Source organism: Papio anubis, chromosome 12, assembly GCF_008728515.1.
Source record: "Papio anubis isolate 15944 chromosome 12, Panubis1.0, whole genome shotgun sequence".
Classification (NCBI taxonomy): domain Eukaryota; kingdom Metazoa; phylum Chordata; class Mammalia; order Primates; family Cercopithecidae; genus Papio; species Papio anubis.
In genome coordinates, this window is record NC_044987.1 from 27601934 (window position 1) to 27614089 (window position 12156).

General features: G+C 36.1%; 1 protein-coding gene across 1 annotated transcript in view; it reads left to right on the forward strand.

The window, feature by feature from the left end:
* Positions 1-12156, forward strand: part of GUCY1A2 (guanylate cyclase 1 soluble subunit alpha 2) — a 320948-nt gene that overhangs the window by 287753 nt on the left and 21039 nt on the right. Inside the window, exon 7 of the mRNA XM_021926496.2 lies at positions 8877-9031. Within this exon, the coding sequence (XP_021782188.1) occupies positions 8877-9031 (155 nt within the window). The remainder of the gene's footprint in view (positions 1-8876; positions 9032-12156) is intronic.

A 12156-nucleotide genomic window follows, 5' to 3' on the forward strand; every position in this document is an offset into this window, starting at 1 on the left:
ACATGTAATACTATGAGAATCCTTTCCTAAATCCCTTTATCTGTTTTCAAAGGATTTCATTTCTACATATTTAAAGTTTTTAAAATCATTTTTTAATTTATGCTGCTATGAAATTTTTTTCTTCCTAGAAATTTCATTCCAGATTATCTGTTGTTAAGAGCTGCATTTTGACAGAAAATGATTTTCCTTATTAACTGAGTGAATTGATAAGTAGGTAGGAATATTTTAACCACTAAGTTATATGCTGGTTATTTCTAAGTACATGCATATTCAATGCAAGTATTTCGGTTGATTTAAATCCGTTTCTTTGAAAAGATTTTTAAGACTTTTTTTGCACAGAGGTAAATTTCATATTCAGCTTATAGGCCTTAATAATAACACTCCTACAAACTGAGTCAAATTTAAATATCTTATCAGGTATCAAATATATTTAAATGAAAACATACACATTAATGAGTGCCCTGTGAGAAAGTAGTGGTGAATTTGAGCCATATTGCTATATCCCCACAGCAGTATCTGACATTTTATTCAGTGCCATCAGTTGTATGATTCTAGATATGCCCTCCTAATCAGTGGTTTGTAGGGTTTTATCCTTCTTCATCAGAAAATGTAAACAAGATTACAAACCCACTTTCTTCCCCAACTGCAAAATATTATTTAAAATTTTACCATGTTTTATTTTATAAATGTCATAATACTTCATATTGTATGGTCTGAAATTACCAGTGATGAGAATAATTATTTGGTCAAATACTGTCTGCAAAGTTAAATTTATCTATGAATGGTGCTTCTGTAATGTTTACAGTAAACACAGTAAGATATTTTGCCCAAAGTGCTATTTGTCCCAGTGTATTACTTGAGAATGTGACATTCTGACACCATCAGACTGGAGGCTGAGTCCTCTAATAAATAGAAAAATGCCACATAGTCACAGAGATTATTTCACCCTGTTTCCTTGCACATTTGGGAAATAAGCAGAAATTGTAAAACCTACTGGAGTGAGCTGATTGTTTTCTTCCTAAGAATCTTGAGCTTTCAAAATTTGAATTTAAAACATTGACTTTCTTGTCAGAAAAATATTATTAAGAAAAGAACGAGACAAAAATGTAAAAAATTTTACTTACCTCATTTTATTGGTTAAAGGAGTATTTAATGATAAAAGTTTATGACACATTTTAACTAATTCTGGCAAAAGGATTAAATATTTGTTTCACCCTTACCTCACAATGTGCACAATGATTTTAAGCTCCTTTCTGTTAGAGCAGTTAATTACTTTTCCAAAGCCTAAAATCTTAATCACATAAATCTAAAAGCAATACTTAAATGCAAACATGAGTGAAGAGTTTATTGGCTGTTCTACTAAAAGACTTTCTTCTTTTTCTCTTATAGATGTATTTTAATTTGGATATTTTTCTTGTACAAATAGGACTGTTTCAATACAAATTTGTATTTAACTTGCTAGCTTGTAATGTTAATCATGGTTTCAGTTTGACTTGCACATTCCAGAATTAATAAATCTATTTACTTAATTATAAATGGGTGTGTGGCATTGTCCTTGACACCAAGAGAAATATAATGGCTATCAGGAAGTGTGGGAAAGGAGCTTACATCTTTTTGAACATCTACTATGGGCCTATTGTTTCTCTCAGTTCATTCTGCTAACAGCCCACCTAAGAAGGTATTAATCGTGCCAAGAAGGTATTATCATCTTATGAATAAAAACTTCACAGAGGTAGCTGACATGCCTAAAATTCACACAGCTAGAGTATCTTTTACGTGTCTTTCTTTTGCAAGTGACAAAATAAGGTGGCATAAACAATTAAAGGAATCCATTGATTCAAATAACAGAAGTCCAGAAGTAGGACTAGCTCTCTAAGAGGCTAGATATAGCTGCAAAATTGATATTGCCATGAACTTGGCATCTCTGTTGTTCTCTTTGGTTTGCCTTCCCAGCACTAGCCTCATCCTCAGGCTCTACAGAAGGGTCTGCTACAGCCCAAGTCCCCCTCACTCCGACAACTATGGTGTCAAATTGGCTCTAGCTGTTCACTGGAACGCTGTACCGTGTTCACAAACGTACCCTGCACCAGCTGAGGGAAAAGAGGGTCTCTCCTTATAGGTCTCTTACAACTCCTGAGATTTACTCTTGTCTTTTCTTAAATTATTTGCTAACCTCGGGAGACTATCATACCCTTGCCAGCTTGGGTCTGTTCCTGGACCTGGGGGTGGAGTCAGTCCCACCAAACCTGCAGAACGCGAATTGCCCAAAGAAAATCACAATGCTGTTGGCTGGAGAATTTCTACCACCATTAAGTAGATAGTCGAGCCAGGATTGGATATAAAGCCTGCACCCTGTCAGTTATGCAACAGAACTAACAGGACATAACTTCTTCCTTCTGTTTACAACTGGCATCTAGTGGTTAGAGGCCAGGGACAGTAATCGTCCTATAATGCACAGTGCAAGCCACCCACGAAAAGGCATTATCCAACCCAAAATGTCAGTAGTGCCAACACTGGCAAACCCTGTGCTATATGATCTGCTGTGGGGTGTATTCCCTCAGCCTTACAAACTGCCTCCCTCCCCTTTTCTTTAAGAAGCAGCTACCGGCCGGGCGCGGTGGCTCAAGCCTGTAATCCCAGCACTTTGGGAGGCCGAGACGGGCGGATCACGAGGTCAGGAGATCGAGACCACCCTGGCTAACACAGTGAAACCCCGTCTCTACTAAAAATACAAAAAATTAGCCAGGCGTGGTGGTGGTGGGCGCCTGTAGTCCCAGCTACTCGGGAGGCTGAGGCAGGAGAATGGCGTAAACCCGGGAGGCGGAGCTTGCAGTGAGCCGAGATCGCGCCACTGCACTCCAGCCTGGGCGACAGAGCGAGACTCCGCCTCAAAAAAAAAAAAAAAAAAGCAGCAGCTACCTTGAGGGGCCTCCTTTCTGTTTCAAAAATGTGCCAAAGCTCTTCAGGCTTTAGGATCTTCGAACATTATTTTCACTTTACCTGGATGTTCTACTCCCACCCCTCTGACTACAGCTGCATCACTCTTTCCAAACCTAGCCAAAGGTGGGGAAGCATTGAGCTCAAAGAGTATTTTCCTGAGAGAGACTACTGATTCTCCAGACCTGGTCAGCCCCACCCACCTGTCACCAGTGCCCTGCCCTCTCTTATACTTTAACTTTGTATCAATGATCCTAATTTCAATTAGCTATTGTATCTTTTACAGCAAATGAAAACTCTAAAACAACAAATGAAGACTTATTTCTGTTTATACTCTGAGCACTTAGAGCAGAGTCTGTGATTAAGGTTGGATGTATTTTAGATGAGGCAATCCATATGAGTAAAAGCTCACAGGCTTGAATGCAGCAAGCATTTTAGGGAGTGTGCTGAGTAGACCAGTCAGGAAATATTTAGTGTAGAAAAGTATGAACAATAAGATGGAGAAGGGATGGAAGGTTTCTGGTATTGGACTTAATAAATGTGTAACTAGTATTTTCTGGGTTTCAACTGGAATATGCTAACTCTTCTGTGTAGATGAAGTAGGCAAAACCAGATTAAATCTGATTTTGTTTATTTTATCTGATCAAGTCTGATGGGCCTAGTAGAAACAGCCTGAGGCATCACTGCAATTTGGACATTTTTTATAATGCGCGGAACTCAGAGCCAAGTGAATTAAGATCTAGAGCTGACCCTAACACTAATGTAATGTTTTCATTGTGCTCTTTTGAGCTTCAGTCTATTTGTAAAATGAGGGAGCTGGATGGACTAAAGGATCTGTGCTGCCCTCTTAACCCAACATTCCTGCTTTACTAAGCTAAAAGAGAGTTTTGGCTTGCTGAGATAGAACTGTACAAGCATTCTACTTTTAAAAGTTGTAAGAGGAACTTTTTTTTTTAATGCAGTTGTTTATGAGCCTGGTAATAAGCAGAATATTGTGAGAATAACTGAATCTTTTGATAACTGGGGACTTTAACGTGTCCCAGAGTTTTGCATTATTTTGTACATTGAATATATAAAAGATTGGGTGATAGATAGCCTAACCTCAGGATATATCCTGAAGCTTTTGTGTTTTTCAATAAATCCCTAGGACAAACATTTTTTTTTTCATGAACATTCTCTTAAGTCTAGTATGCTTTGTCAAAGCTTTGATCAGATGAAAACATTTATATTTTTGTTTATCCTCGTTTACTAAGATTAATAGGTTGCTAGAGGTCTACTGAGTACAGCTTCTCAGTCTTGGCACTATTGATATTTGGGGCTGGAAAATTCTTTTCCAGGGCTGGGAAGCTGTTATAGGAAATTTCTAACTCTGCCACATAGATGCCAGTAGTACCTCTCCCTCCCAGTTGTGAAAAACAAAAATGCTTCCAGACATTGCCAGATGTCCACTGAGGGGCTCAGATGACCTCAGGTGAGAACCATTGGTTTAGTGCAAAGTAATCCCCTTTAACTACAGCATACCGGCCAGATGGATGCAAATGTGACTGCTTGGTTAACCCATTTAAACAAAGTTAAATCTTGTCTAAATGAATGTAAAGCCCTCACTGATAGTTAAATTATCTCACTGTTTGTCTTACTGCTAGATACTCTTGGCACATTCTGAATGAGGCAATCAGTGACTTCCTTATATAGGCAATAATTCCTGGGAAATCTCAATAAATTGTCAAAAGAAATGCAAAAGAAAACAGTCTGCTGATTCAGCTTGTAAGTTTCCAGTGGCATCGCCTTACTTCCCAAACTAAATAATTCTCTGAGTCCTGTTCCATGATAGGTAGTGACAGTGGGTCAGTGTGGTTTATGTGGTTGTTGATACTCTTGTGCCTCTTTTAGATAATTTTCTAAGAGACAAGACTTTTTTTTAAAATTTAATGAACTATTCCTCTCCATGACCCTCTGCCCCCTCAAGGATATCAGAGTTTTTGTCTTCAGCATTTTTCAGGTTATAATAAATTATAATTCTAAAAATTAGACTGAAAAGAAAGCCTCAGGTCTTTTGAAAGGAGGCAGAAACAGAACTAGATAAGCCTTTCAAATAGTTGGTATGGTGTATGGAGTCTTTTTTTTTTTTTTTTAACAGAAAGAAGAGTAAAAAGAGTCTATAAAATGTATCAATGTAATACTCACTTCTGCTCTCCTCCTGCTTGAAAAGATTTCTATAGTTATTAGAATCTCAAACTGACAGTCTTCACATCTAAGGTTTGGTTGTACTTCAAGCAAACATGCATTGTACAAGATAACAATATAAATTGGCCTTCTGAAAGTAAACAGACCCAAAGAAATATACTAATATTGCAGTGTGCTTTGCTAATTTTAGAGAAAGGTGCTTTATACTTAGTTTAAGAGGAATACTGATACTCAGCATGTTTTGCTTTAAGTCCAAATAGAGACTCCCTCATGAGAAACAGGCTTAAGTTTTTCAAATAGTTTACTTTTTAAAAAAAAAAAAGTAGGTCTCACTTCTGCTTCCAGCCAATATGGGGTACAGTGACTAGATTTACACTCCCATCTTAAAAATTTTTTACATCAGGACAAAATATACGAAAGAACAGTTTTTGTGACAGTGGACATTAGACAATGGAAGATAGTGATTCCTGAGAGATAAGAAAAAAATTAAATGAGCCCTATGATTGCCCTAAATGCCTTGAGAGGCATCCAGGGTGTGGCTCAGGGAGGGACAAACCAGGAGATACCCAACAAACTTCTTGAGTTGAAGAGATGGAGCTGAGAGTCTTGGGAGACCAAGGAGGCTAAAGGTCACAGAGTATCAGAGAAGTGAGAGTTGCAAAAAGACCCCCTGACATCTTCCAAGGATCCTCATTATGTATTCTGCAGAGTAGTGATTCATGCACATATGTGAGGAAACTACCTGAGCCCTGGTGTGAGGGAGATACCCAAAAAGATTAGATGAAAAAGCACCTAGCACTTACACAGGACTTGGAAAAAAAAAATGGCTGTTTCCATTCAGGCAGAATGGAAAACCTCATAAATCAAGGACACTAGGGAGAGTACTCAAGGTTCTTGCCTTAGTAAGGAAGGATAATTAGCCCTTCATGAAACACTGCTCCAGTCTTGCCTAACAAATCTTAAAAGCAAAGCTTGAAAGGAACAAAGTGTTTCCAAGTCATTTAACTGCATCCCAGAACAAAGGTCAATAATATTTATGAGATTATAAAAATATCCAACACTCAAGAAGTCACATTATGATATATGGCACCCAATCCAAAATTACTAGACATAAAGAAAATCTGAGACATGGGACTCATAATGAAGAGAAAAATTAATCCAAATGGATAGTACAGAGTTGAAACAGATGTTAGAATTAGCAGACAAGGGCATTAAGAGAGTGATTTTTAACTGTATTCCATATTTTCAAAGGCTAAATTGATACCTGGAAGATTTTTAAACATTCCAAATTGAACTTCTGTAGAGGAAAATGACAATGTCTGAGATGAAAAATATGTTGAATGTGATTAACAACAAATTAGACATTGCAAAAGAAAATATTATAAATTTGAAGACACAGCAATAGAAATTATCCCAAATAAATGGAGAAAATTATTTCAAATGAGTAGATCATCAGTGGACTTTGGAAATAATTCAAGTTCCTAACATATGTGTAATTAGAATCTCTGAGAGGGAGAGGTGGACAGAATAAAATATTCAAAGAAATAGAAAATTTCCAAATATGATAAAAGCCATAAACCCACAGATCCAAGAGCTCAACAAACCCAAAACACAAGGGAAAAAAACATCAAGGGAAATCATAACTAAATTACCTAAAACGGATGATAAAATAAAAATTTAAAAGCAACCAGAAGTAAAATATATGTTATATATAGAAGAATTAAGATAAAGATGATAGCAGATTTTATATCCAAAAAGATGCAAGAGGGGAGCCAGTGGAACAGCCTCTTTAAACCACTGGGGGTAAAAAACTTTTTAAACCCAGAATTCTATTTGCAGTGAATGTATCTTTCACATATGAAGACAAAATTAAGACTTTTAAACATAAAAAAGCAGAGGGAATTTATTACCAGTGAGCCTACAGTATAAGAAATATTTATGAAATCCTGTAGGAAGGAGAAAAATGATGCCAGATACAAATCTGAATCTACACAAAGTAATGAAGATCACTTTAAATGATAAATTAGTTATCTTTCCACATCCCGTGAGCTGGAACATGAGGGTGCCCTGGATATGCACCAAGACATGGAGAAGGACCAATGAAAAGGACCAGGTCCTTGAATTACTGAGGGGAACAGAGCAGCCTGGCAATCTGGATGACCCATCTAGGAACTATTATTGAGAGACAAATAAAAGTCTATGTTTTAAAGTATCTATATTTTGCATTTTTACTGATACTACCAATTGTTTCTTAATACAATTATTTTTAAAGCTGTGAAGTTATGTCTGTTACATCAAGATCTTTAATTTACTTGGAATTTTTTTCCACATAAAGTTGATCCAGCGTATTCTAATAAAAAGGACCCCTTTTTCTCACCTATCTGAAATGCCAACTCTTCTATAAATCTAGCATCTACATATGCATGGCAGCCTTTCTGGATTAAATGTTCCATTAGTCTATTTGTTTATATGATGGTATCTGTGCACTGATTAGATATGTTTATACTAAGATTCGATATCTGGTAGGGCAAATACTCTAACTTGTCATCTTTCTCAGATATATCTTGAGTCTTTCTACCATACTAAATTTACAAATAAATTTTAGAGTCAGTTTTTTAAAAGTAAGTGAAAAGGTTATCAGGGGATGCAGCTAGGTCACATTAGTTTCAACCTATCTTTTTATGAGTTGATATATGCAGAAGTCCCCAGCCCCAAGACAAGGGTTGTTCTCAGACTGACTTTTATCCTTACAACCAGAGTGGTAAAGAGAGCCTGGTGGTGAAGGGGTGATAGTTTGGCTACTTGGTAGGCATCTAGGGGTCAGGTTTCCTCCCTCCAAGGAACATTCTACATTCCCCTAGAACTAAGGATATCATCTCCCACTTGTTATCCATTGGCTTCAGCTATTTTGGTGTAGACTGTGTCAATATAACTACATTACTGTGATCATGTTTAATTATATATCAACTGTACATTGAGGGCCTTTTCAAGGCATGGACCAGACAGATTAATCAGAGTAAATTTACAGCATTTAATTTACTCTTTAGAATTTTTAATCAATGCCTATTGACTGTCTCAAGGATTAAATTCTCTATTTTAACTCCATTTTAATAATACGTTGGGGAATTCAGCCAATTTTTTTGACATTTATCACTTAATGTTGAATACCTGCTTTGCTCTAGGTACTGTACTAAATGTTGAATATTCAGCAGTAAAGAAATATATATATTATATACATGTATATAATACATATAATTATATATATATATATATCTTTCTCTAATGGGAAAATCCAACATTTAAATGACATGAACAGAAATATAAATATTTAATTTACAATGATGTTTAATGCTATGAAAGAAACAAATGAGGTTTTATTTAAGAATAACTGGAGGGAGAAACTGGAGAAAAATACACTCTTCAAGTTAGACCATATTATATACAGATGAAATCTGATTTAACCTGTAACTTAATCAGATTTATGTAGCAAATTAAACATAAATTTTTTCATATACTTATTCATTTGTGTATTTGTGTATTCTATAGCATTTATGTTCTTTTGTGTATTCCATAGCATTTATGTTCTTTGAGCACTATAATGATCCAGCTATTAGGCTCACAAAAATGACCAGGACTCAGTTCCTGTCTTTGAGGAACTCATAGCTTAATTTATTAACTAGCAGTGCCTTTCATTAAAATAATTGCATACCAAATGGAAACAAATGTGTTCCTTTTACTCTTTCATTCTTTTTTAGATGAGGATAGGAATTCACTCGGGCTCCGTGCTGGCTGGAGTTGTTGGGGTGCGAATGCCACGTTATTGCCTGTTTGGAAATAATGTCACGCTGGCAAGCAAATTTGAGTCAGGAAGTCACCCTCGGCGCATCAATGTCAGCCCAACCACTTACCAGTAAGTGTTCCCTGGCCGCCTCCTTCCTGTCTTTGGCTTTGTTTTGGCCTGCTAGTCTGTCATTTGTGAAACCCTGTTCTTTTTCTTGATCCTGTCATTCTCCAAGATATTATGAGTAGAACCACCCAAACCCGAAAGATAGTAATTGTGACACAAACTTTTACTTGCACGCTTTGAGAATGCATGAAATATTTGACATGACTGAGAGGTAAAATAAGTTTGTCATTTCCCACAGTCTCTGTCCTTCTTAACTATATCTGTTTAAAATACAGGAAAGCAAATGCTCTTAAGGATCTGCATTATAATAGAAATCTCAATATTTTCAAACTGTTTATAAAAATGAAAGAAATATGATAGAAATGCTGGTTGGACTGTTTTTATTTTTTTTAATAAATAAGGACTCTTTGTACATATATTTTATATATATAAATTATCCCTTACTCAAAATGCTTGGGACCACAAGTGTTTTACAGTTTGAAATTTTTTGAGTTTTGGCATATTTGTGCATTATATTACCTGGTGAGCATCCCACATCTGAAAATCTGAAATCCAGTATGTTCCAAAGAGCATTTCCTTTGAGTGTCATGTTGGTTCTCAAAATGTTTCAGATTTTGGAGCATTTTGGACTTCTGGATTTTGAATGCTCTGCTGTACCAGGTACAGAGTAAAACATTAAATTCTTTTTATCTTAAAGGTAATCTTTGACAACACTACACATTTTTGCCTCCTGAATTCATTCTTATTTTGTGTCTGGTTTGGCTCATCATTATATCCCCAAACTTATGGCCGGGCGCGGTGGCTCACGCCTGTAATCCCAGCACTTTGGGAGGCCGAGGCGGGCGGATCACAAGGTCAGGAGATCGAGACCATGGTGAAACCCCGTCTCTACTAAAAATAGAAAAAATTAGCCGGGCACAGTGGCGGGCGCCTGTAGTCCCAGCTACTCGGGAGGCTGAGGCAGGAGAATGGCGTGAACCCGGGAGGCGGAGCTTGCAGTGAGCCGAGATTGCGCCACTGCACTCCAGCCTGGGCGACAGAGCAAGACTCCGTCTCAAAAAAAACAAACAAACAAACATTATATCCCCAAACTTATAAAAATGTCTAGCACATAATAAGCACTCCATATTTATAAAATTAATGAATAAATACATTGATAAGATGGACATCTTCAAAATTAACAGCAAAGAAAAGCATGAAAATATCTTACTTTATCACACTTTGGCTTTATTCTGGGCATTACTGTACAGCTATTTAATTAATTTCATGTTTTAGGTAACTTTGAATCATACTGAAAAAAATGTAAAGTAGGGATAGTGGCCAATGATTTTTTTATTGACATGGTTACAAAAAACTCAAGCAGAAAATTTGAATATAAAGATAATAAAAGTTGAATATAATAAATAATAAAAGTGATATTTTCAAACTTTTGACACCAAATTAGAGGGTAATTTGGTATCAGAAATTTCAGAGAGGGAATTTAAAGGTTTTAGATGAAAAGCAAATACTTCCTGATTCTGCAAAATAGATGAGAAAGAAAACTGAAATTACAAATATAAAATCAAGAGAAAGTTCACATTTACAAATACATTTAAAGCTCTTGCTAAGCTCATTAAGGTAGTGAATACCTTGATTTTATTGTTTTTGAATAAAGACACATCTCTTACTAATTTTAAGGAGCCCAAGAGATTTTGAGGGCCTCACAAACAACTTCTGGACAAAGTTACAGGATTCTATCTAATCATTACTTATCTGAGAACTATCTGCTATTTTCAGGATGTTTATAAGAGGATTTGCATCTTTTAAACTTCTCCCAATTTTCCCAGCACAATTCTGGGCATATTACAGATGATCTGACAATAATTACCGTATCAAATTGAATTTTGTCAAATTCTCTAGTAGAGATCAGTGAGTCTGATACTTTCTGCTCTATACGATGAAAAAAAGCTACTGAAGATCAGCTACCTCACTCATATCCTATTACGTTACGTGGTTCCATTTATTCCCATCATGGTACTGACACTTATTTTCCATGTTTGTGTAACTTAGTGTAGATTTATGTCTTCTGTGACAGCTTCACTTTAAAAAAAAAAAAAAAAAAAAAAAAAAAAAAGATGTGTAAAAGAATTGGCTCAACCTGTGTGAGGAGTTCATGCCCTGAGCGTAGACATTATTAACAGTAGCTGGCCTTGTTTACATAGTGATGGATAGAAAAACCTCTGCCAGCCACACAAGTCTGTGCATTTTGGTGGTGACTCAGAGTTTTTGTAGTCTTTTTCACAGTTAGTTTATGGTGATCCTTAGTGATTAACAAGGTCTGAGAAATGAAATCATTTCAACTACTGCATACACTGAAGCTTACTGTTGTGTTATTGTTCTGCACCTTCACCCCCAGGCTCTCTAAAATCAAGCAGAGCCATAGATAGACACATTGAGCTGACAGGTGGGTAGATTCTTAGAATAAATATAATTTATGAAGTAAAACCCAGTATTAAGCTCATGAGAGTTTGAAATCTTCTATTTTATCCCTGAATTATGTTCTGTAGAATGTCCAACATTACCTGTTTATCTTGAAATCTTCAGAGAGGTTTTTATCCTGTTTATTTTTAGTAAAACTATTTGATTATAAACTTTGGAAGTGGACTGTTTTGATATTATGATAAACTGAAATCATTTTTTGAATGATTCATTCCAAATGCATTTTGTCTGAAATATTCAAATAATTTTTAAAATATTTTTATAACTATTGTGGACTACTGAAAAGATAATATAATATCCATGATCCCACCACAGTTAAACACTTTATATTTTGCTTCAGATATTTTTTAATAAAAATGAACAAAACATTTTCTTTGAAATTTTCTGAATCTTTCATTGTGACAGCCTAATGAGTTTGGTGTGTTTCAAAGTCCCGCATTTTGTTTTGTTTTTTCTTTTTTTTTTTTTTTTGAGACGAGTCTCGCACTGTCTCCCAGGATGGAGTGCAGTGGCACATTCTCCGCTTACTGCAACCCCGCCCCCCAGGTTCAAGCGATCCTTCTGCCTTAACCTCCCGAGTAGCTGGGACTACAGGCACGTGCCACCATGCCTGGCTAATTTTTTGTATTTTTAGTAGAGACAGGGTTTCA